The sequence below is a fragment of the Manacus candei genome, unplaced genomic scaffold (assembly GCF_025592945.1).
Source record: "Manacus candei isolate 608988 ecotype Guabito, Panama unplaced genomic scaffold, ASM2559294v1 h1tg000048l, whole genome shotgun sequence".
Classification (NCBI taxonomy): domain Eukaryota; kingdom Metazoa; phylum Chordata; class Aves; order Passeriformes; family Pipridae; genus Manacus; species Manacus candei.
Window position 1 is genome coordinate 1,535,019 of NW_026138096.1, and position 22,465 is coordinate 1,557,483.

Genomic DNA, 22,465 nt, shown 5'->3' on the forward strand with positions numbered 1-22,465 from the left:
TTAAATCAGAGTAGTGGCATAATTTTCAGGGCTTCCATGGAAGAGTTTTCTTTTCTTGGCAGTTATACAGTTTTAGTGTGAGAAAAAGATTGAAAGTGTTAACAAAAAATTAACTACGAAAAGCTGCAGTTTGCCCTCTGACATTTGGGATTGAATATTTGAGAACGTGTGCTGTAGTAATTTAAAGTACCAGATCAAAATAGATTTTCAAAAAGCTAGCTAATACATGAAGTCTGATAGTGCTGTAGACTCGGTAAAATTTATTGGCAGATTAATTTATTGTTATTTCTGTATAAATCTGGTTATTCTTATGTTATTATATTGGATAATAATAATTATTAATACCACCAGAAATTAGATTTTTTTTTTATTTACACAGAAAGAACCTCTGTGTCTAAATAGGAAATGAAAGGCTTTAAGTTCTAAGTAACCTATTGAAAAATTCTTTAAATACTAAAATGTAATGAAATAGCTCCATCTTTTAGTTGGAAAGCAGTAGGTTACTGGTAAGCTATGCAATAAAAAGCTAGAGAGGTTTTTTTTTTCTTGCTCTTTTTTTTTTACTTTTTTCTTTGGATTGATGGTAGAATTTGGTTAAGACTGGGTAATACTGCTTATGGCAGAAGAGGCCTGAGAGGGTTCCTTCTGGCCAGAGCAGTGGGACCTGCTAAGCTATTCTCTGCTGACATGCTACAGCATTGAGGTCTGATGATCTGGAAAGTAAATCCTGTTGCCTAGAATGCTGCTCTCAGTGTTCAGCTTGATTTCTGGTTTATTCTTTAGAATAGTGGATATTTGTCACCTCTTGGAGAAATCCCTTTTTATTCCCTTTTTCATGCACATTTGATTATGCATGGGAGAAGCAGAACCTTCACGCTCTGAAGTTAAACTGACTGCACTTGTTGAGCAGCATGTATTAATGCTGTATAACACTATTGTTGTCTTCAGTCTGTTAGGTCTTCAGTTGCTCAAGCTATGTGTGTTCTTACGGAAATCAGTCTGAAATTATACAAAAAAATAGGATGAAAAAGGCATTGTCATATACATATACAGCCACCTTTTTTATGACCCTGGAGTATTTTCAGAAGAGAAAATGTGTACATAATTTTAAGCACATGTAAATCAAATTAATAAATTATTAGAGCATTTTACTTGTCATGTCTGTGTGGGCTAATCGTGATAGCTCATTATTTAAACATTATGTAATTGTATACTTTGTGTGCACAGCTGCAAGTGCTTTGCAGAAAGATTTATATTTCATTTTTCACAGCATACTATAAAAGAATATATTTTTGTGTGGTACCATAGATTAATAAAGATATTTACTCATAACTTTAAAACTACCCTTAATTATATTGAAATATGAAACAGTTATAATATGTAAGATATCTAACAAACTAGAGAGCTATAACTTCGTTTGTGTACTAATACCAGTTTTAATGGAAAATACTGTTATCAATAAAAAAAAGTTCATCTTAAACAGAACTGCCCCTTTGCAACAGAATCCCTTGCAGTTATTACAATTCAAGGTCTGGAAGTGAAAGATGGTCAGATTTGGGTGGAGAGACGTCTCTTTACTGAAACACTCTGAACTGTCATGTTTCTTTTCATACATAAGGTTTAGAAAGTGGTTAGGTTAGTTATCACTGGTATAATCATTTGAAAGGGCTTACAGTTTGCAAGTGTAATCTCACTATCCAGGAGGAATGCCAACAAATTTAAACAGTCAGACTTACTTCCCATGCGTTATGTGTGGCACTCAGCTGTTAATGCCATTCTCAGCAAGTAATGTCACTATTTTCTCAGGTGTTTGGAAGTACCTGTGCAAGTTATCTATTTGTGTTTCTTCCAGAATTACATGAAAGGAAGATTCATGCAAAATGGATGTTTTCTTACTTAAAAAAACCCTGTAGTTTTACATGGAGTTCTTCTCCAGTGATGTTATGAAAGAAGAGACTGGCAGTCCTGTGGGAAAGGGAGATAAATAGGATGAGTAGCAGTCTTTACATTCTGCATAAATGATGTTCTGTTGTCTTTTTAGAATATGTGCAGTTATTTACTTGTATAATTTTGAAAGATTATAAAACCAGAACACTGATCATTCTTCTAACTGAAGATACATATTTTAAAATTCTTACTGGCTTTGTGTTTGTACCAGTTGTATTACTCTGGTAAATTGTTACATGTCTTTTATTATTGCCTTAATTTTAAGACAGTGCAGTTCTGGGGTTTGATATCACACTTTATTCCTCAAAGCAAACTCTGGTGAGCTAATTATATTTGTTCTAGGTAATTTAGCAAAGCAGGTGAGTTAAAGTAATATTTAAGCTGCCTGACCATTGGTTTTCCACATAGATAGGGTGTATTGGAATGGAAATGGTTGTTCCTGCACAGTGGTGCTATGTGGCTCATTGCAGGCCATTTTTTATCTTATGGGATTACACATATATCTAAATAGTGTAAGAGAAATAAATTTGACATCAATTTATTTACCATTAGTGGTTTCAGAGTCTGAAGTCAAAAGCAGCAGAACTATTCAATCAAGACTGAATTACTGTTGAATGGCTGAGTGTGAGTGGATTGTAAAGCACCCATTTGTGTTTTATCTAGCACTTTCTAAGATTTTTTTGTTCCCTTGCTACTGCCCAATAAACTGAAATTTCAGAGACTTACTCTTAATTTCTCAAGTAAATTTATATGGAGTTTTGACTTTGAAGAACAGTTTTTGCTGTCTCAAATGTTTGTTCAGAATTTATTAATCATTGGATAGATAGATAACCTTGCAGTCATTTAAAATGCAGTTTCCTTTCCCATTTTGATTTAACATTGTCTTATCAGCTTTTCACTGCAAATAAGTGATGTATAGTAGCAATTTCAAGGGTAGTGAAAATGTTTTCGTAAACAATCACCTGAAGATGTAACCTAATCAAGTCTGTCTGGTTCTAACTTAAAATTACTATTTTGTCCTTGTCTTCTTTGAAATGCCACTTGCTCTCCACAAAGGTGGCTGTGATGGTGTTTGCATCTCTTTGCTTACCTAAATTCTGCAGTGTTGTTCTTATCTGTTTTTTTTCTGCTGCGCTGGTTTTGGCTGGGATGGAGTTGGTTTTCTTTGCAGGAATTTTCAGGACATCTTCAGGAATGCCTTAAAGGGAGTATCCTTGGGATTTCTGTGGGAGTTCCATACTTCTCATTCTGTTTTCTTTTTTACCTCACTAGATCTCTGTTTAATCTCACCTATAAATCAAAATTGAACTCTCCGGAATTCGTGAGGAGCAAGTATTTTAGTAAGCCTTACCTACTTTTGCTGATCTCTGCTGGTTTATTCTTGGAGGGGAGAGTTTGACTTGGATCTGTTTGGCTTGGTCAAAGTTCTGTCTGGATTCCTGAATTTTCTAACCTATTTTTGTTGTGCCGGTGTCTTTATGGAAGACATGTACACACAGATGTGTATAGATCTGTTAGGTATGGAACAGCAATTTATCTTGCTAGCTTTAATTGAAATGACTCTTTGTACTAGACAAGCTTAAAGGTGAATGTTTAGTCTTATTTTAGAGAATCAACAGGATGGGCTCTTGACGGATTGCAGGAGAGGTTAAGTAAGGCAATGGAGATAATGTTTGGAGAATATCTGGCAACCCTGGGGGTTTTTTTGTAGTTGTTGCTCGAGATTTTTAGTGTGCATTTCAGGCATAAAGATGAGCAAAACTACAATGGCCCATATTGTGGATGCCTTTGCTTAGAAAGGGATTTCAAAGGTACTTTGGGGGCTGATGAGCCCCTTTTTCCTGTCCTCATCAGGCCAGTCAGGGAAACAGTACTGTGACCCCCTCTTTCCTCCATTGCTTATGATGTCCTTCTGCTTCTCCTGATTTGAGTTGAAGTATTCCATTTAATGCAAATATAAGTATATAATAAGTATAATAATGTAATGTTCCTTCTAGCCAAAGAATTAGGAATGTAATCCTTTGACATTTTAACTATTGCTTTGCTAATTTATACTTTTAACTACCCTTTCTGCCTGTTGGTCCTATTTTTAAGAAGTTTAGAATTTTTGAAGTGATAGGTCAAAGAAATACCCTCACTGCATTCTCCAAAGTTTACACACCCTGGGCTTGCTTTAGCTTTTCATGATCAGGAAACATAATTTATTAATGTAGTTAGCAGAGCTTGTATTCAAGTACTTGACCCAAACTACTGATTTGCAACATTTGTGTGCTGTAGAGATTCACTGTTTGCAAATAGTTAAATCTCTTTTCACTTTTCAAACTTGTGACCTTGTGTCCTTTATACGTCCCACTGTGAATCTCTAGCTATTCAGTTTATATTCTACTTGGTAAAAATGAAGCTATTAATTTTGCCATGCTGTTGTCTTCTTTCTCATTCCCTTCAGATGAGGAGGATGACTGTACCATCTGGCACGTAAACTTCACTTTGGGCCTTTCTCTAAATGTTTGTGTTTGATGTGTGGCCAAATCTTGCAGATGCTTTCTTTGAGACCTTTGTTAGATATGGCCTATTACCACAGTTAAAATGTTCTCATTTTGTATCTTAATTTCAGTAATTCCTTTTTTCTTGGCCAATGACATGTTTTCTAGTAATTTAGAATATTCTGCAAGATCATTTTCCTGGTTTATAAAATCAAACTGTATTTATGTATCTTACTCGCTTTCTTTCTGTCCAAAATTTAATTGTCCTTGCCTTTAAACTTTTCATGGTTTAAGTGTATCCTCATATCATCCTTCATCCCAAAATATCTATTCTTGCTGTTAATTGGCTCATCATATGAGTCCTTCTTGGCCAGCTGTTAGTTTTCTTTCTATAAAATCCCTACATTCCTTATAAACATCTTTTTTAGAAAATAATTTTTCTCCTCCAAAGCTCTCTTTAAAGTCTTTTTACTGTGATGTCTAAATAAAAACTGGACAAGACTTATCTCCTGGTGTGCTAAGAATTCTGCCTGTCGAGCTGACCAGTGTCAGATACTCAGAAAAAAGGACTGGAGGGTAACTATTCATGTCTTTTAGCTGATCTTCAGTAACAGATTGTGCCTTTGGCCTATGGGCAATGCAAAGGAATTGGAATTAGGATCATTGCCCTTCATTGACTGCACACTGCAATTTTGTATAGTTAAATATTTTTTAACGGTTGAAACTCTTTCTTGTACTAAAACTACCCTTTTTCACCAAGAGCTGATGTAACATGAATTACCTGGAATTACTGTGGGCTGAGAATGTGCAATGGACACTCACCTGGCAGTCTCCTGGCATAACAGTGACTGTACAGTTCACAGCAGACTGCCTGAAATTCAGGAGGCATAAGGTGCAATATTTGTAAGTGGGAGAAGGACTGAGAACTACGCAAAATTTAGAAACATAATTTCACCTTGATTTTTCACTTTCAGTCTGTTATTTTCTACAGTCTTGTGTGCTTTAATTTCTCTGCTGTAGTAAAGTGTGTGCTCCCCTGACCATATAGTATTCTTGATGTTTCTTCATAGAAGATGAGGCATTTGAGGATATGATTTCCGATATGTCAGTGGCGTTTTCTTCCTTAAAATTCATCAGCCTTTTAACCTGCTGTTTTGTTCGTCCACTCTCTATTCTTCCCTTCCTGGGAAGGAGAGTTTGAGAGATTGTAAATTGTGAACTTGTCTTTGTGGAGTTATGTAAGCATGTCATGGTATGTTAGAGGAATATAGTGTAAATACTGTCTATCTACCTATCTACCTATCTATCTATCTATCTATCTATCTATCTATCTATCTATCTATCTATTCATCTATTTTTATCATAACTGTGTGTAGGTGTTTGGAATTCAAGTATAGTCAAAGAAATACAATGAGTGAAATCTGGAGGTGGGGTCAAAGTTCCTTTAAAAGCTCATGAAATAAAACCAAAGAAAATATATATTTATTTTTCCCAAAAGAGTAATCTCACTGTTGTGTTTTCCAAGCTGCACTTGAATCTAATATGTGAAGCATAAAAATAATAGTTAACAATGAAATGTTTTGGGCAGGATGCTGTATTTTATTCTTAAAAGCATTTCAAAAGAGTCTCTCTCATGGTAGTTATTTTTCAGAGGAAAAAGTTAAGTGATTGCACGAGTTTTTAACAAAATTGTTGCTGACTTTGGGTTTTATTTTAGTAAATGTATTTGTTCTTCCTTTCTTTTTAAATGAAACTATATTATATGCTCAACATTTAGTATTATGGAAAAACCATACTACAAATATTAGTGTTAATAGCTTAGTATTTTAGTCCTTTACAAATTAATGTCTGTGGTAACTGGATGATTTTAGGCCTGTTCTTATGAACAAGGCCTTACTGATGTGCAAGGAACAGTACTATGTGGCAAAAACTCCACATTAACCAAGGTAAGCAGTATAAATAGAGTGTAGGAATCCGCTGTTAGACTAAAAATCTCCAAGAGAAAATCTCCAGAGCCTACAAATTAAAGACCTCCAATATCATTTAAAAATAAAACCTTTTATGTAGTAGGAGAGCATTTTTTCAGCTGATAATCAAATGACACTATTATACAGGCTTACTAGATTTGCAAATTTACAAGTTTTTACAAGTCAGTTGGGTCCCTTCCTCAGGAAATCAGTTTAAGTTTTTTTTTCCTGTATTGACTCAAAGAGCCTGGTTGTCCTTAAATCCTTCTGAATATATTTGCCTTATAATTTGACTGCATTGAGTCAACAGCCTTATAGAAACCGTAATGCAATAAAAAAAGAGAAACTGTTCAATATAGTTTCCAATTACCTTAGGATCAGATTTGGAGAAACTGGAATGTACACAATAAAACTGTGCAAGACTTGAGTTCCATGAGGTTTTGGAAGCAACCAGTGCTTTTCGACATAAAATACCATTTGAAAGCTTTTCTCTGCTTTCAGTGGTTGTAAAATGATAAAGATGGAAATATGTGTGCATCTCAAAATGTGCATTTTACTTTTTTAAATTTTCTGAACTATACCTTTATAGAATTTAAAGTTTGATATATAGGTAACTAAGCATCACTGTTTTTAGTCAGTTAATTTTTTAATTATAGTGAATGCTTTTGCTTTGCCATGTTCTTCAATAAAATTCTTTGTAACTCATTTACATTTTTTACTTAGGAAAAATGTGTCGATTCAGATGTGCTCAGTGAACTTTATTTTATAAAAGTCTTTAGGTTACACTGGAATCCCCAATATGTATCATGCTTGCAAACAGAATATGCAATATTTAGTTCTGTCTCATTTTCATATGTTATTAGCAGTAAAGTTATTACAAATTGTTTTAGTGTATCCAGAAACAAATTTGTCCTTTTTTTGAGATACAAATTTGTTGCTTTTGTCCATACAGTTTCAATTGTGTTTTCATTTTAGTTTTGCAAATAAAATTAATCTGATGTAATTCATTACCTTTATTTTGGCAAATGATTATAAAAAGACTCTTGCATTTGCATACACCTGTAAAGGAAAATACTGCATCTGATGTTGTTTCCAATGAATAATTTCTAAGACAGGTAACTAAATGGGCTCCAGTGTAATAATTTTTCCTTTCTTCAACTTATTTTTAGTTGACTTGGAGCATATGCGCACAGTGAAATCTGACAAGCACCAGCGATTTTGTCAGGAAAACAATTTCAGTAGCCATTTTGTGTCAGCCAAGACAGGAGATTCTGTAAGTAAAAAAAAGAAACTTCTAGATGTCTTTTTTTTTTCAAGATGCAGCAGTTTTATTGTACTTCGCATAACAAACCTTTGAGAATTTGGGCTGCTGCAGGTCCTTTGTTGCTTCCCTAGTTGCACGAAAAATAGATCTTTCTATGAGTGTATATTATCGTTATTAAATTACAGTGGCTTCTCGTCTGATTTTCAGTTTGAGATACAGATTTTAATGGAAGTGGTCTAGCTTACACGTCAGTTTGAGAACCGAGACCAGCTAAATCTCTGTTTGCTGTCAGCCTGTAATTAAATATATTCATTCCAGGTGGAATCCTATTTATAGAAACTTCCAACAATTGCTAAATAATGTGACAAGACCCTATTGCAGTCAAAGTTTTTAATATGAGTCCTGAGCCATGAGAAACACTCCCTCTGCAGGCCCATTGAAATTTGAACATTCTGACATTCGTAGCAGATGCTTTGCAGAGTGCATTTTTGAACAGTCTTTTGACTCTGAGCTAACTGGGTTATTTGTTTTAGTTGGACGCATACGAAAGAAAACATTCCTTTTCGGTTGACACCATCAGTCAAATAAAATCATAATGTATTGTTTTACTTGATTTCTGTCACTTGCCTAATATGTTTGTCATTTCCATAAAAGAGTCTTGTATCTGTCTCCTTAATATTACTGTTGACAACAAAATTTACTTTATTTTTATGTTATTGAAGAGTTAGACCATGTTCAATTACATGGAAGTATAGTTCTGTAACACAAATGGAATCACTTGTTGTTTTAAGGTCTTTGATGAAACTTCTGCAGTGGACTGCCTAATTTTATAAGATAATAGTTTTTCTGTAAAGTAGAACTACTGCTGTTATAAATGCAGTGAGTTGTGATTCTCTGTATAGTTTGTGTTAAATCTTTGGCATAATTTTTTGTTTAAAGTGGGAAAATACAGGCTTTTTATACTAGAAACAGAGAAAAATTTTATAATACTTCACTCAATGAAATGTGCATCTGATAAAATGTATTCTTTTCTCAAGGAGACAACCTTTCTGTGGGATTTGGTGATAAGGAGAAAAATCAGTTCATTTTATAACATTGGCATATTTATCATTACAAATTATAAAGGAATCTTCATTACATCTTTTTAATTGATTCATGAATTACAGCAGCATTACACTATATATACTTATTGTACTTTTCATAACTTACTGTTTAAAAACAAAAGTAAATCTGAACATACCTAGAAAGCATTAACCAGAAATCTCTGCCTAAATATCTACTAAGAAAAGAAGTAGTTTACAGTAGCTCATTTTTAGTTTCAATGTAAACTTAGTTTCAGTGTAAATTTGAATTAGCCCTTTCACTGTTACTGCACACTGACTTTTCAAAATCTTCATATGTTTTGGTAGTTGTGTAGAAAGGATGGGGGTTTTATCCTAGGCGCTGATTTAAGAAGAGGCCAACCATTGCTAAGGTGAATATAGACTGGAGGAGTTTTACTCAGTTAAGATAAATGGTTTGTTTTGTTTACCTCAGATCTTTCCAACAGATTTGTTTGCAAAAAATGATTTTATATATATATAAAAGCCCAAAAGTCTCCTCGGGGGAGAAAAATTTTCCTGAAAGGTTTAGTATATAGCTAACTGTCTTACTGTCCATCAAATCGTGTAACCAAAGCACTGAACTTGAGCCTGATGTTTTGTGCACTAAGTGTCTTCAGGGCAGGTGATGTATCTCAGAACACCTGAGATCTTGGTGTGGGGTAAAGGAGGTCTCTGGACCACAGAATTTCTGCTCAGTATTTCCTCTCATGTTGTGTGGATGTTAGTAGAACAGACCAGTACTAGACCATGTAGTTCAGAGGAAGAGCAATTGTTTTGGAAGCTACCAGAGTTTGTTAATTGTGCCACTAATTTGTTACTGGTTTCCATCTCGGGTATAAGAGATTGTGAAAATGTTATTTACAGAATTTTCTCTCAAAATTGGAAAATGACTGAGAACACATACACAGGCTTTACCTTTTGGGGGTGGCAGCTGCATGATGAAAACCAATGTTTGTTAGTAGTTTAGATCGTGAGCTCAGACGAACAGCCCAATAGATAAAATATAACGTGTAGCTTGGCAATAAGTGTTCAGCAGCAGTGCAAGCTTAAGCTGCTCCTCTTGAACATCTGTTGTTTTCTTTAATCTCATTTAAAATGCAGTTGCCTAAACAGGTAGATAGGTGGAGTGCCTTGAGATGAATTAAAGGAGTTATTTAAGATAGCATTGCCACCCAGTATTATGTATTAAATGTCCAGAGTCTAACTCTGTGACATTGCTGCTGCAGGCCGTACTACATCTTGTTTGTTCTAAATACCTCTGTTCAGGGTAAATAATGTTTTGTAAGACTCTTCAGAAGTCTTTCATAATTCTGTTTTTTAAAATGTGTGTAGTAGAGATTTTGGTGATGTTGATGCACAGTTCTGTTGTTCTAAATTTCAGAAATCAACTTTTCTATTGCACAACACACTAGTAATATATTTTTGTGCTAAACATTAGTGAATACCCTTATTCATATTTTATAGCACTGAGAGTAGTATTTGAGAGGTGGGTTGTGTAAAAGCTTGTTTAAACTTAGGTCTCTGGAGGCAGAGTAGAAGTGTTGCTTAACAATCCAGCATACTGTTCATTCCTTGTACCATTGTTGAGTTATTTTCTCAAATTTTTAAACAAAATTGAAAGTACCAGATGAGGTTATTTTCAGATCTGCTTGCACAGGTCATAATTTTGTATATCTCATTGTTTACAGTTCAAGTATGGTTTGATATATTTGAAAGAACCTCAAGGATGTCTGGTTTTAATCATTTAAATGCAATTTATTTTTTTTCCATAGGTCTTCCTGTGTTTTCAGAGAATTGCTGCTGACATACTCGGCATCAAATTAAACAAAGCAGAGTTGGAACAATCACAGGTGATTTTCCACAAATACTTAATTTTTCTTAGTATTTTATTTACTATTAAAAATAATCTAATTGCGTATTAATTGCTGTCCTTTAAATCAATCTTCATATGTTGTTCTGAAGATAATTATTTAATTTCCCAACTTTTTAAAAATAAAATAATTCTTTATTTATCTATCAGGATAAACTTGCTGAAACAACAACAAACGTGTTCAAAAAATTAAGGAAAAACTTGAATTTTAGGGATTTTTTTTAGAAAGAGCACTCGAGTTTCTGTATGTATACGCATATACAGGTAACAAGGAAGGTATTCTTATATATACATTAAATACTGTACATTCATGCAGTTTTAATGACAATCATTCCTTTTTAATTCTATATGCATTTAAAAACAAATCTCATTTTAGAACACTACAAATTTAAGTCACAGAAGGCATGAGCTTCTGGGAGTGGAAACGTTGTAAATCAATATTCATTGCAGTCATAGAGCAAAATTTATTATTTGTCAGTCAGGAGTTAACTATGTCAAATCCTTTGTTTGGTTAATCTTAGGTCTTAGTCTTCACTGTGTGCCTGTGTAATACAGTGACCATCTGCCTTGGGGAAGGACAGTTGGCTTTGTAAGGTCACTATTTCCCTTTTTATTTGGAAGTACAAATTCCGAAAACAGAATCCTATTCTGGTTCAGTATACCCATTCTCAAGAGCAGATAGACTTGTGGAATCATGCTTTTTGAGTAGCTGTTATGGCTCCCTGGCATCTGCAATGATATTTCTCACTGTACCAGTCCCAAATAATCTCCCCCTAAAGGAGCTGTATAATTTCTGCCCTTGCGTTTTGTGTTTTGTTCTTTGTATTATGAGTGTTATTTTAGGGGGGTTCTGCCATTTCCTCTGTATGAAAGGGCTCTGAGAGATGGGAGAATGTTTCCCAGCGATGGGTAGGAAAGTTGTCAGGAAGGTTGTCCCCCATCTTTTACATTGGTTTGTGTTAGGCAAGGATGTAAATATAGGGATTCTACTGTAAACATGTGGCAAACCTGCTGCATGTCCTGCTCCAAACCGTAGCAGAGCTTTGTTGCACTTCATGCTGTTCAGTAATTGCTGTATGCAAAATGGCTCTAATGAGAGCATTGGTTTAGCACCATATAAATTAATTGGAAAAAGGTGTTTTCACTATTTTTAAAAATTGGAACTGTAACTATATGATTTAAAATATGAACACTTGCTTAACTGTATGTACCAGAGTTGGAAGTCAACTGGTTTTTGTCAGTGAAATTTAGGAGATCAAAAAAGTGTTAATTGTTCAAATAAGCAAGCAAGCAAGAGGTTTTCTAATATAACCCCTTTTCCTTTGCCACTTTCTTCTTTCTAGTTTCTGCTTCTAAAAATAACTTTTCTGCCAGTAAGACTGTGTGCATAGGTTTAAACCAAAAAGTTTTTCTACAAACCCAGTTTCAGAAACCTCAAAAGCAAAGATTATGCTACTGAGGCAATCCTGCATAATGACGTTTGAGATTGCAATTATTTAAATTTACTTGTTGAACCAAAAGGTTGCTGTTTTAATGGTGTAATATCCTGAAACTGCTAGTTACTACCAGTATTAAACAAGTACCACAAAATTAAGTCAACAAGTTTATTTAAAATAAAAAGGCCAAACGTTTCTTTTATGCAACTTGGTGTCTCCTGCTTTTTGAAATATACAATAAATAAGTAATTTCTCAAAGTGTTTTGCCACAGCAGTGTTTACAATCTGTGTTGAAGTGGTTAACTAGAAAGCTGTATTGCAAACAGTAAAATTGTAAAATATACTTACAAAGCATACCCATCAAGCAAAGTATCTTCAAAAAGCTGTAATTTATAGGTAGAGAAATATTGAGTGTGTCTTCTCAATGATCTAGGACTACTAACGTACCATCCATCTGTTGTTCTGAACTCTCTGATTATTTGCATATAAATGGTTGAGCATACAGAGTTCTCTAATTATTCCTTGGTCATTTAGCTAGCACTGGAAGATCGGCCTTAGACCTCTCTGTGCTGTGTGGTGTTGTGTTCTCTAACGCAGGTATAAGGTTGTAGAAAGGTATGCAAATACCTTAAATTTAAAGGAAACTATGATAAAAAGGGTTATACAGAAAGTTGTAGCTTTCTAAAGAATGTGCCTGTGTTTAGTTTTTTTTTAAAGAACCTCTACATAGCTTCGACTCAAGAGTACATAACTTTCTATGTCAAATTATATCAGCTTTAAGTAGGCTTCCTTCTACCTTAGTATTGTAATTAATTTTTAACTTTGTTGAGCAGATCAATGGAATTTGCAATATGTGGATCAAAGTAAACATTACGCAAGTAGCATTAGCAATAACCTATAAATAGTTAATATGCATAAATTAAATACTCACCATGGCACACATTACTGTTAATGTGAATCCAGGCTCTAGTGATTAAAAAAAGGTAAAAATCTCTAGATAAAACTGGAGAAAAAAAACTTTAACGTTCATATCCTTGAGGAGATGACTAGAAGGGCATGTCTTGAGAGAAATTCATTAGTCTGCAGTACAAAAGCCTAATTACAGTAATATGCAGATGCTGTTTCTCAAAGGCATGGAGCTGGTCTCATGGCTGGAAGGATGTGGTGTTAGATGATGTTGCCATTATAGATTTCTGGTTTGCCATATACTCTATGACAGGTACAGGTACCTTAGTGTGGTGATGGGTTTTTTTTCCCTATTCCATTGATAAAATGGGCACAGGACTTCCTTAAATGTGTTCCTTAAAATTTTTAGGCATTGAATACTCTGACTACTGGACTGTAAAAGTCGATAGGTAAATGGATGGATGCTAGATAAGTGCTATAAAGAATCAAATAGAAACAACACAATACCCAGTGTGACTCATCCTTAAAGTATGCAAGTGTTGATTTGGATTTAATCTTTAAATAAAGAGTAAAAAACATTGTAGTTTTTATAAATGTGCACAATTTACATGCTGGATTATATATTTGAATTTTCTGTATTTTTTGTAATGTGAGATTTCCTCATTTTGAAAACTGAGAAGGTTGCTGCCTGAATGTGTTTGTCAGAGTATGTGGGGATATGTTCATTCAGTCTAGGTGGTAACAAAGAATAAGATGAAGTACTGAGTTTATGTAAAATGCCAACAGTCGAATACTTTGTGTGAATCATGTTTTATTGTCTCGTATTGAGAATATGCTTTATAAATTATTTCTAGCACTCTTGATTTTATGCCTGAAGATCATATTTGTCATGTTTAGAATCAATTATAAATGTCACAGTCACTAGGAAGATCTTAGATGTGACTCATAGGTGGCTAGAAATAAGTAATAGGAATCCCATTATTTTAACTTGAATGAATTAGTGGAGTTTGGCTCACGACTTCTGAGCTTTGACGACTGGCAGAACTGCAGAAGCTCTTGTGAAAAATGGGTGGGGTTCTTGGTCCCTTTCAAATTAGCAGCACAACTTGTTAATTAACTGCAAGAAGAAGCCTTAGAAATTGAGTTATATTTACCCTGCATTGTTTTAGAAAGCAGCTGCAGCAGTTTAAGATATTAATGCAACCCAAGCTATTTGCTACTGCCCTTTTGCTGGAATGTATCGCTCCCACAGCAGAATCAGAAAATGGAAGGTGATCATGTGCTTTGGCCACATCAGGGTGAAGTTGAGCAGTTTAGCTTAAACTGCTGCTGAAAGTTGTTTCAAAGTGAAGCTGCCAGATTTTGTGCTGAAGTGGATGAAGTGCAAGTACACGTTATATTCCACCAACTCTCCTTTGGCAGCAATGATCTCCAGCAGAGGAATAGGACAGACATTTGAGGGTGGTAAGTTTTGAAACTATCTCAGCTAGAGCTACTAACCCTTGTCTGTTAACATGCTGAGATGACTGTTAATCAAACCTTTATTTGGACAAAACTGTGGTGAAACAAAGAACTAGATTACTCTTTATGCGTGACTGGAAAGCAGAGCATGTTTTTTGAAATGGAACGGTTCCAAAGTAAGAAAATTGCAGTTTCTGACTTATTTTCAGTCCTCAAAATACTCTCCCTTTTAAATTGCAAGGGTCTGATGAAATTTGAGGAAATAGCTCCTTTACTAATCAAATGTTTTTCTTTCTATATTTTTTACTTTCAACCGTAGTGTAAAAACTGCATGGGGTACAGCTTTGTTCCTTGGCATTGGCAAGAGCTAGCATTTTTGTAAGTGATGTGTAGTTTTCTCTCTAACTAAATGCCAATTCAGCAAATTAGTGTGTGTGCGCCAGCTTTGTACAATAAAATGTTTGGCAGATAAGTCAGACCTGGAATACAGAGCACCTGCACCAAGAAAGGTTATTTCTCATTATTGACAGTGATTTGAACCATGGCAATGATACGCCTCACATAGAAACTGATGCAAAGAGGCCCACTTTTTTAATTACCATGGAGTTAATAAAAGAAATGTTGCAGTGGTATTTTTTTAGTCTTATTTGGATGAAATTCCTTTAGAAAATCCGAGTCATTTATGATAGTCAGTTTCTTGCTACAGTGTGCCTAAGCATGGGTCACTAACCTGCCTGTGTTTACAGGATGGGATTTAGACCAGTGTTTTGAGGAACAATTAATTGCCTACTGATTGCAAGACTATTTTTTCTTTTTTTTTTTTTCCCCTCAGCTCTAGTCAAAAGGTTGGTATGAAGAAACTAGGTCCTGTGAGGTCAGATAACACTGTTTAATGCTAAAACTACTACTTACTGCCTTACATGGGATTTGGAAACCTTTCCCTTGATAACATCGGGCCAGGAGTCCAGTAAATCATGAGTGTTGTCCACTAGATAAGATAATATGAATGTGATCAATTAAACTCAAGAAGAGTACTTCAGCAGCTAATAAATCCAGGTCCCTTACCAGACAATTCAGTTATTGTTGTTTGCTTGACATAAAGGTTTTATTTACAGAGGTAATCTTTAATATATACTGTTTATATATTCATATAACCCAGTTTATACATTGTTTCCTTTAAAATAATAGTATTTATTCATTTGTTCATTTTAACCTTGAAGATATGTTGCATGAAAGTTGAAGAATTTAGGAAAAAATATTAAACTGGTTTACTGTATCTTTCACAGCAGTCCTACCTCCTCTGCTTCTCCTTTGCTGAAATTGTTACATGAATTTTACTTCCCTTTGCATGAACACTGCATTAATAATGAAAAGCTTTTAACAGTTTTGTTTGTCTTTAAGGGGAAAAATGAGAACCTTTTACTTTTATATGAAGTAAAGACAAAATCAAAGTGTGGAGCATTTTGATGTGAGGTTCTTAATTTATGTCCCTGGTTTGGATTATAAATTTAGGTATAATGTTATTGTTACATTACTTAAAAAGTTGCTTGTGTAAGGCTACTGCACTTGTTACAAGCTGACAATGTAGTATTTATCTTAGATTTAAAGGAGGAATAGGCCATTGTCATCTTTCTCCAACTGAATCGCCTGCCTTTTAATTCTGTCCCTTCTCTTGCTATTTAATACGCTTTTGTTGATTGCATGGACCTTTCGCTTCGGTGCTTTGAAAGGGCATCTCCTTGGAGAAGCTTGAGGAGCAGCCCTGGAGCCGCTTTCAGCCAGACATGTTGCTCTTATATCAGCCTAAGGCCAGAAAATGCATTCATTTTGCTTCTGCGTAGTCTTCTTGTGTTATTAATTCATACTTTTCAACTTCTGATTAATCTCTCCATTGTTTTCCTTCTCTTTTCTTTTTACATTCTTCTCCTTGCCCTCTATCCATCATGTTGATACATGGTTAACAGCATGTTGTCAGGGCAGAACTAGTGAAATATCCTGAAGAAGATAACCAACCTCAGAACACTTCCAACTGCCAGAGCAAAATCTGCTCAATGCAGTAGTTCAGGTATTGATGGAAAACTTGGGTGGTTTCTTTTTATAAAGTGCATTGCTGTTATGTGAAGGAACAAGTGTTACAGTAAGTTCTATTGGAAAATTATGTTTTATATATGTAAGCACTTGTATATTAATTTGGAACTCTGTGTACAATTAATTACACAGTGTTTCTAATAACCAGATAGTTCATAGAAACCTTGAAATACTTTGTGTTACTGTATTCAGTGCTGTGCATTCAAAGTATTGCATAGCTGTCTCAGATGGAGATGGACAGAAAATATTCTCATTTCCTTCTCCTCGTGTAGGAGAGACCATTAGTCTTATCAATTGCTTTGTAAATAGTATGGGTAGTATCTGTTGTATCTTTATTGGAAAATACATATTTATGGTATGGAGAGCTTCTTTTTATGTTAATTTAGTCTTTAGCCAGTATGCTTGTCAAAGGTTTTAGTGAAACAGGTTTGTATTTGAAATATTCTTTGAATTCTATCCATATTTTCTGGTGAAGTGCTTTGAGTAAAGACGAAAACAAAAACTTAGGTACAATTTCCAATTACAATTTGAGCAGTTATTCTTAAAGAACAAATGGCACCATCTTTGCAAACAAATAGTTTTATTATTTTCATACAAAAGAATTTTCATGAAAGTAGAACTGTCTTTACTGTTTGGCAAAAAAGTCATGTTCCATTTGTAGTGTTGTGAAAACCTACCAAGGCAATTGCTTTTGCTTAGTATGGATAAACTGATAGAATGATAAGACTTTCTGTAGGTAAGGACAAACCTCCTGTTTTATCTGTTATTTTCCCTTCATGTTTCATATTAAAATATCTGTTGAATGCTTTGCCAGCATGAAGATAGTATTTTCTGATTGTTACTGTGTTTTCTTTTGTGACAGAGGGTGGTGAAGGCAGATATTGTCAACTACAGTCAGGAGCCTGTGACGAGATCCATTAATCCTCCTAGAAGCTCCATGTGTGCAGTTCAATGACCATGCTGTTCTTCTCTGGTTTGATACCTTTGCAGTCCTCCTGCCTTGACACAGGCTCTGGGATTACCCAGAATTTTGTTTTAACAGTGACCAGCGCAACAACGCAATTAGAGGTTTCAGAAAGGGGTTGCACCATTGTCCATTAGGAAGCATCAGCCAGTTTTTTGACTGACTGAAATTAAATGTGAGAACACATATTTTGAAAAATTAAGATCTATATTCTTTTAAATTATATTTAAATAAAACTGTATAACGGTATAACTGTTTATATGTTTCCTCCTGTCTATTTGACTGATACCAGAATAAAAATGGATGAAGCAGCCCTGCATTCAAAATGCTTTTACAGACATTACTATGGAAGGGTATTTTGCCAAAGCATTTTTAATATTTTTTTCTCCTGTGATCTGAACTAAGACTCAGTAAAATGTAACTTGGAAAAACTATTGCTGGAATAATTTTAATCATGTAATATATTTTATCTAGGGATAATTTCTAAAGTGTTCCATTAATATATATACCTAGCATAAAATGTATAAATTGTATCCAGTGAGAAACAGTGCTTGAAATAAAGTTGTTATTATAAAAATAGTTCTTTGAAGTCTGAAGTTGTCTCTATGGATGCTCTAAAAAATGCTAGTGTTTTTGTGTGTTTTTATTACTACAGCAGCATCACTTCTTACAGTAATAGATGAGCTCATATGTCTTTATGAATATGGATGAATCTCAGTCAACAGTTTGGTCTGTAAATGTTGAGTGATGTATTCAACATGCATTAGAAACTGTTGATAGATCAATTAGGATTGGTCCCTTTAAATAATTAACAGAATGACTTTTTTCCTGGTAGTCTTTTCTTTCTAATTCAGAGTAAATGACAAATAAAAAGCTGTCTGCTCTGTACACTTCTCCTCCGTTCCTTTTCTAGCAGTCTCTTAGGCATGCAGTTCTCTGCTGGCACATCTGAACAGAAAGCTAAGGACTGAAAAAAAATTAAGCTATCTCAATTCCAAACTAGAATTCTTTTCCTATTTAAACTCTAGAGCGTGCTTTCTTATTACTACAAGAAAACATTTGGAGATTCAGAAAATTAATGAGGCTGTGAAGGAAGCTTATATATCACAAGTGAAAATTACGAGGTTCTTCAAGTGCATGTTCCTATTAAACTGTTCAAGCTTAATAACTGGAACAATTAAACAATTAGTGGCTTAATAAAATAGTTGAACTATTTTAACCATGTTAAAAAAAGATGCAGATGGCAAAAAAGTGTGATCTGTTAGCTTGCCACATGTTTTTATAACTCCATGGTATGACTTAGTGTGTAATATTTTATCACTCGTATGTGGGAATTCTGAGAAAGCAGCTAAGATATTGAGAAATTATCCTACACTAAGGTAGGTATGAATTTGCAGTAAATTATTTATTCTGGGCTTACAGTCTGTTGTTGCTCCTGTCCCATGGAGTTCATGTCCCACTGCCTGGCTTTACCGTATAGTTAACTGCAACTGTAAGGTGAATTCTCTTCCACTACCACCAGATGAGAACTTCTCTTCAAAGAGTTTTTTCTAAAGTAGTTGGTAAATTTCACAAATTTATGGCGTCCAAAACAGGTGGAAAGTTTTTTTTAACCTTCAGATTTTCTGTTGTGTTTGTGCCCTGAAAGCTACCCATATCTTCACCTCTTGAAAAGAACAGCCCCCTCTCTGAGGAGCTGAGCACAACGTGGCGCAGGCAGACGGCTGGAGCTGTCTTTCTCTAGTCCATGTCTGTCAGCTTCATAGTCCTGCTTCTCAAGTAATATGTAGCATGGTCTTAAAGACCCAACAGTGCTTTTCCCTTAAGAACTTCTGTAATTTTACTTTTCAAAAGACAGTGCTTTTTCATGAGTTAATATGCTGAGCCCATTATTACCCTGAATAATAAAAAACTTTGCATTTGGGGTAATCCTGCAGTATGAAAGACGTTACACATGTCCCACTTCAAGCTCATTTATAGATGGATTTTATGTCTCGATCTCATCGTGATTTTTTATTCTCAGTGCCTGTTTTTCTGGCTGCCTTTGACTTGTACATCCTTTTGTGTTTTATTCCCATTGATCTTTTCACCAACTGCTATGTTAAAGGCCTACCTTCTCTGAAGATATTTTTGTTTACATTTCCACACTGCATTCATTCTTCCTCCCTAACGTACATGTATATTATTTACGCTAACCAGGAATCTTGGGTCTTCCATGCCCCCAGTCCCTCCTTTTGCTGCCCCTCTTAACCTCCTCAGATTTTTTGTATTGTATACTGACTTCCACTCTCTCTGCTTTTCCCTACCCTTCCTGCCCCATTGAGATCCATTACCTGTCCACATTTTAATCCTTACAAATGAGCTTTGCTCTTTTCCTTCAGCCCTGGGGACCCCACGTCAAGCCTCCGGATTCCAGCTGCAGCCTAAATCCTTAGCTGTGGTAGCTGCCTTTGAAGTGCTGCAGCAGCTGTGGTTGAAGATTCAGCAGTGCCTTTGCCGGCACTATGGCCCAAGTTCCTCCAGGCTGAGCAGAAAGGTCAGAGATAATTCTGGGGGATTAAGCAATATGGAGAGAGGTAGTAGACACTGTTCTGCAGGGAAGGCAAGGGCTCTCTGGTGACTGGAGGGATAGAAGCAAATTTAGTTAGAGAAGTGTGTAGGGGAAGACAAGCGAGCCACTGCTCTGCGTCCAGTCGCCTTCCATAAGTAACGTCCTGCTACTGATTCACAGGATTCACATGTGGTGGAGTTGAATGATGTACCATATTAATGCGCTTAAAGGTTTTTCCCAGGTGAGAACTGGTTGAAAGCAATTCAGCAAACAGTAATGAAGTTAAATAATGCATTCCAAAAAGTGAGGTGACATATGCTTAACATCCAGTGACATGGGGAGTGGGATGGGGTGAGGGAAGCATGTTTTTTCCTGAAGCTGAGGCCAGATGAAGGGAAGAAACGTGTTCAGGCTCTGATCTTGCACAGATCCACACTGGTGAAATGATCTGCCTGCTCAGAGCTGTTGTAACTAATCATCTCAGTAACAGCTCCACGGTTCAAGATTGTTGCTAAGTTCAGCTGCTTGGGTCAGTCTGGTGTGACGCAGTGGATACCAGTAGGTACGTTGTGTCTGGCTGTATGTTAGAATACCAGTGCTTTTCAAACACAGATATGAAGTGTTATTAGGCTTATGCAACTTACTGCCTTTTGTGGTTCAAAAGTTTGGTGGAGTCTGATTGAATATCTTTCACAGGCAACAGTGTGAAGGTATTTTCCCTTACCACCAGCTGCTGTTAATGCCAGAACCTGTGATGAGCTCATGATCTCTCTGAATACAGTGTTCTTTTAACAGTTGACACAGATTATAAACCCACGAGGCTGCTTTTTAACCAGAATAACTTTTTTTTTTTTTTAAGATTTAGACACATGTGAGGTCACTAGAATCATTATGTGAAGGGTGCTCTTTTGAGGAATTTGAAAATTGTTGGTACTATCTGTATAATTAGGCATCCAAAAAAACCCTCTTCTTTAAATCATTGCTTGGGTTTCACTGGAATTAAAGGGCTTTTGCATCAGGCAGTTTTTTTAAAATGCAGAGCTAATTTGCTTGTCAGCAGGTGCACCTGATAATGAACCTGATAACCTGGAAAATATGAAAAATATCATAGTAATATTTGAAGTTGGTTATTTTGCTTTTTGGTGATGATGGAAATTTTAGATAAATTACAATTGTATTTTTTCTTTTTACGTTTATGTTAGGAATATGGTTGTTTTTTCACAAAAGGTTTGTAATCTTTGTTTCATGATGTCCGTGACACTTTTACAAAGTTGTAGTAGAGAGCACTGTTTAGAAGGTAAATGTTGGTATATCTAACTAGAACTTTACTGTGCTGTTTACATTTTGTCATTGACAGAAGACTAAAGTGCTATTCTTTAACATAATTGAAAAAGTTATAATAATGGGAAATTTTCTGCAGGCGAATTTTTCCTATTTAGAATACTTGCATTCATTTCTGATGTAGCTTAACAGTTTCTATGAGGGACCTGATAGATGTATTTAAAGCAGCACTGACTTTTATAGAAATTATATTTACAAAGCTACATGATTAACTACTTTTCTTTCTGGAATTTGCACATTAGTTCCCCAGCAAAGAGGTTATTGTATAGTGCTGTATTATTTTCTTTCTCAGTTCAAGCACTACTGCTTAACATATAATCTGATTTCTTAGGCTGTCTTTTTTTTTAAAACCAACTGCTAACCACTTAAAATGTCAAAATAGCTGAATGCTGCTGAAAAGAAAAAGCCAAAATTTATCCATGTTTGCATAGGGGTAATGGCATACGTATGAGATTAAAACTCCAGTCCAGATAATTATCCGTAAGAAGCAAATTTATACTCTGAATTCACATGCTATGAATAGAATGTGATTAGGATTTAATGTGCTGAAGTTTAACTTGCAAAATACACAGGTCCTGTATAAAACCTCTTTTTATAAAGTACTCTCTAGAAGCCTTGGGGATCCCTGTTTAACTTGCAAATGCCGAAGTTTGATCTTCCCCAAATAGAAGATAGTGAAGCTCCTGAGTTCCATGAACTGATTTCTATTTTCAGCTTCCCATAGAGAGCTGACTGTTCAGCCAATTTAAACTTTTTTTTTTTCCTAGTCCACTTCATCTTCATTCATTTTGGCACCATTTTGAACTGGAAAACTTCCAGTTAGCTAATTGGCCATTTGCCTTGTTTTATGTGGGGGTGATGTCAAGTGCTGAAATAACTGATTGACTGAAAGCAATCTTGTTTCAAAAGCTGGTCAGAACCAAATCTCAGAAGGTACCAATTTTCAGGTTTGTTTTGTATTTAACCACTACACAGCAGTCCTTATCCTGGTGGACGAACCTCGGAGAAGAATATAGATTTGAGGTCAAGAGCTTGTGTTTGCTCGGATACCACATTTAGGGTACTGAATTCTGATGGAAGTAGG

At 35.2% G+C, this 22,465-nt stretch overlaps 1 protein-coding gene across 4 annotated transcripts in view; it reads left to right on the plus strand.

Moving 5' to 3' along the window:
- The window catches only part of RAB28 (RAB28, member RAS oncogene family), a 63,415-nt gene extending 45,007 nt beyond the window's left edge, over nucleotides 1-18,408 (plus strand). The window contains exons 5-8 of one of the 4 annotated variants that reach the window (XR_007906463.1): nucleotides 7,567-7,670; nucleotides 10,537-10,614; nucleotides 14,274-14,440; nucleotides 16,402-16,478. Coding sequence is in view for 3 of the 4 variants with exons in the window: in XM_051798490.1 (XP_051654450.1) it covers nucleotides 7,567-7,670; nucleotides 10,537-10,614; nucleotides 16,402-16,497 (278 nt within the window). In the remaining variant the exon portion in view is untranslated. The other 3 variants (XM_051798490.1, XM_051798492.1, XM_051798491.1) reach the window with 3 other exon arrangements.
- Nucleotides 18,409-22,465: the final 4,057 nt, after the last annotated feature.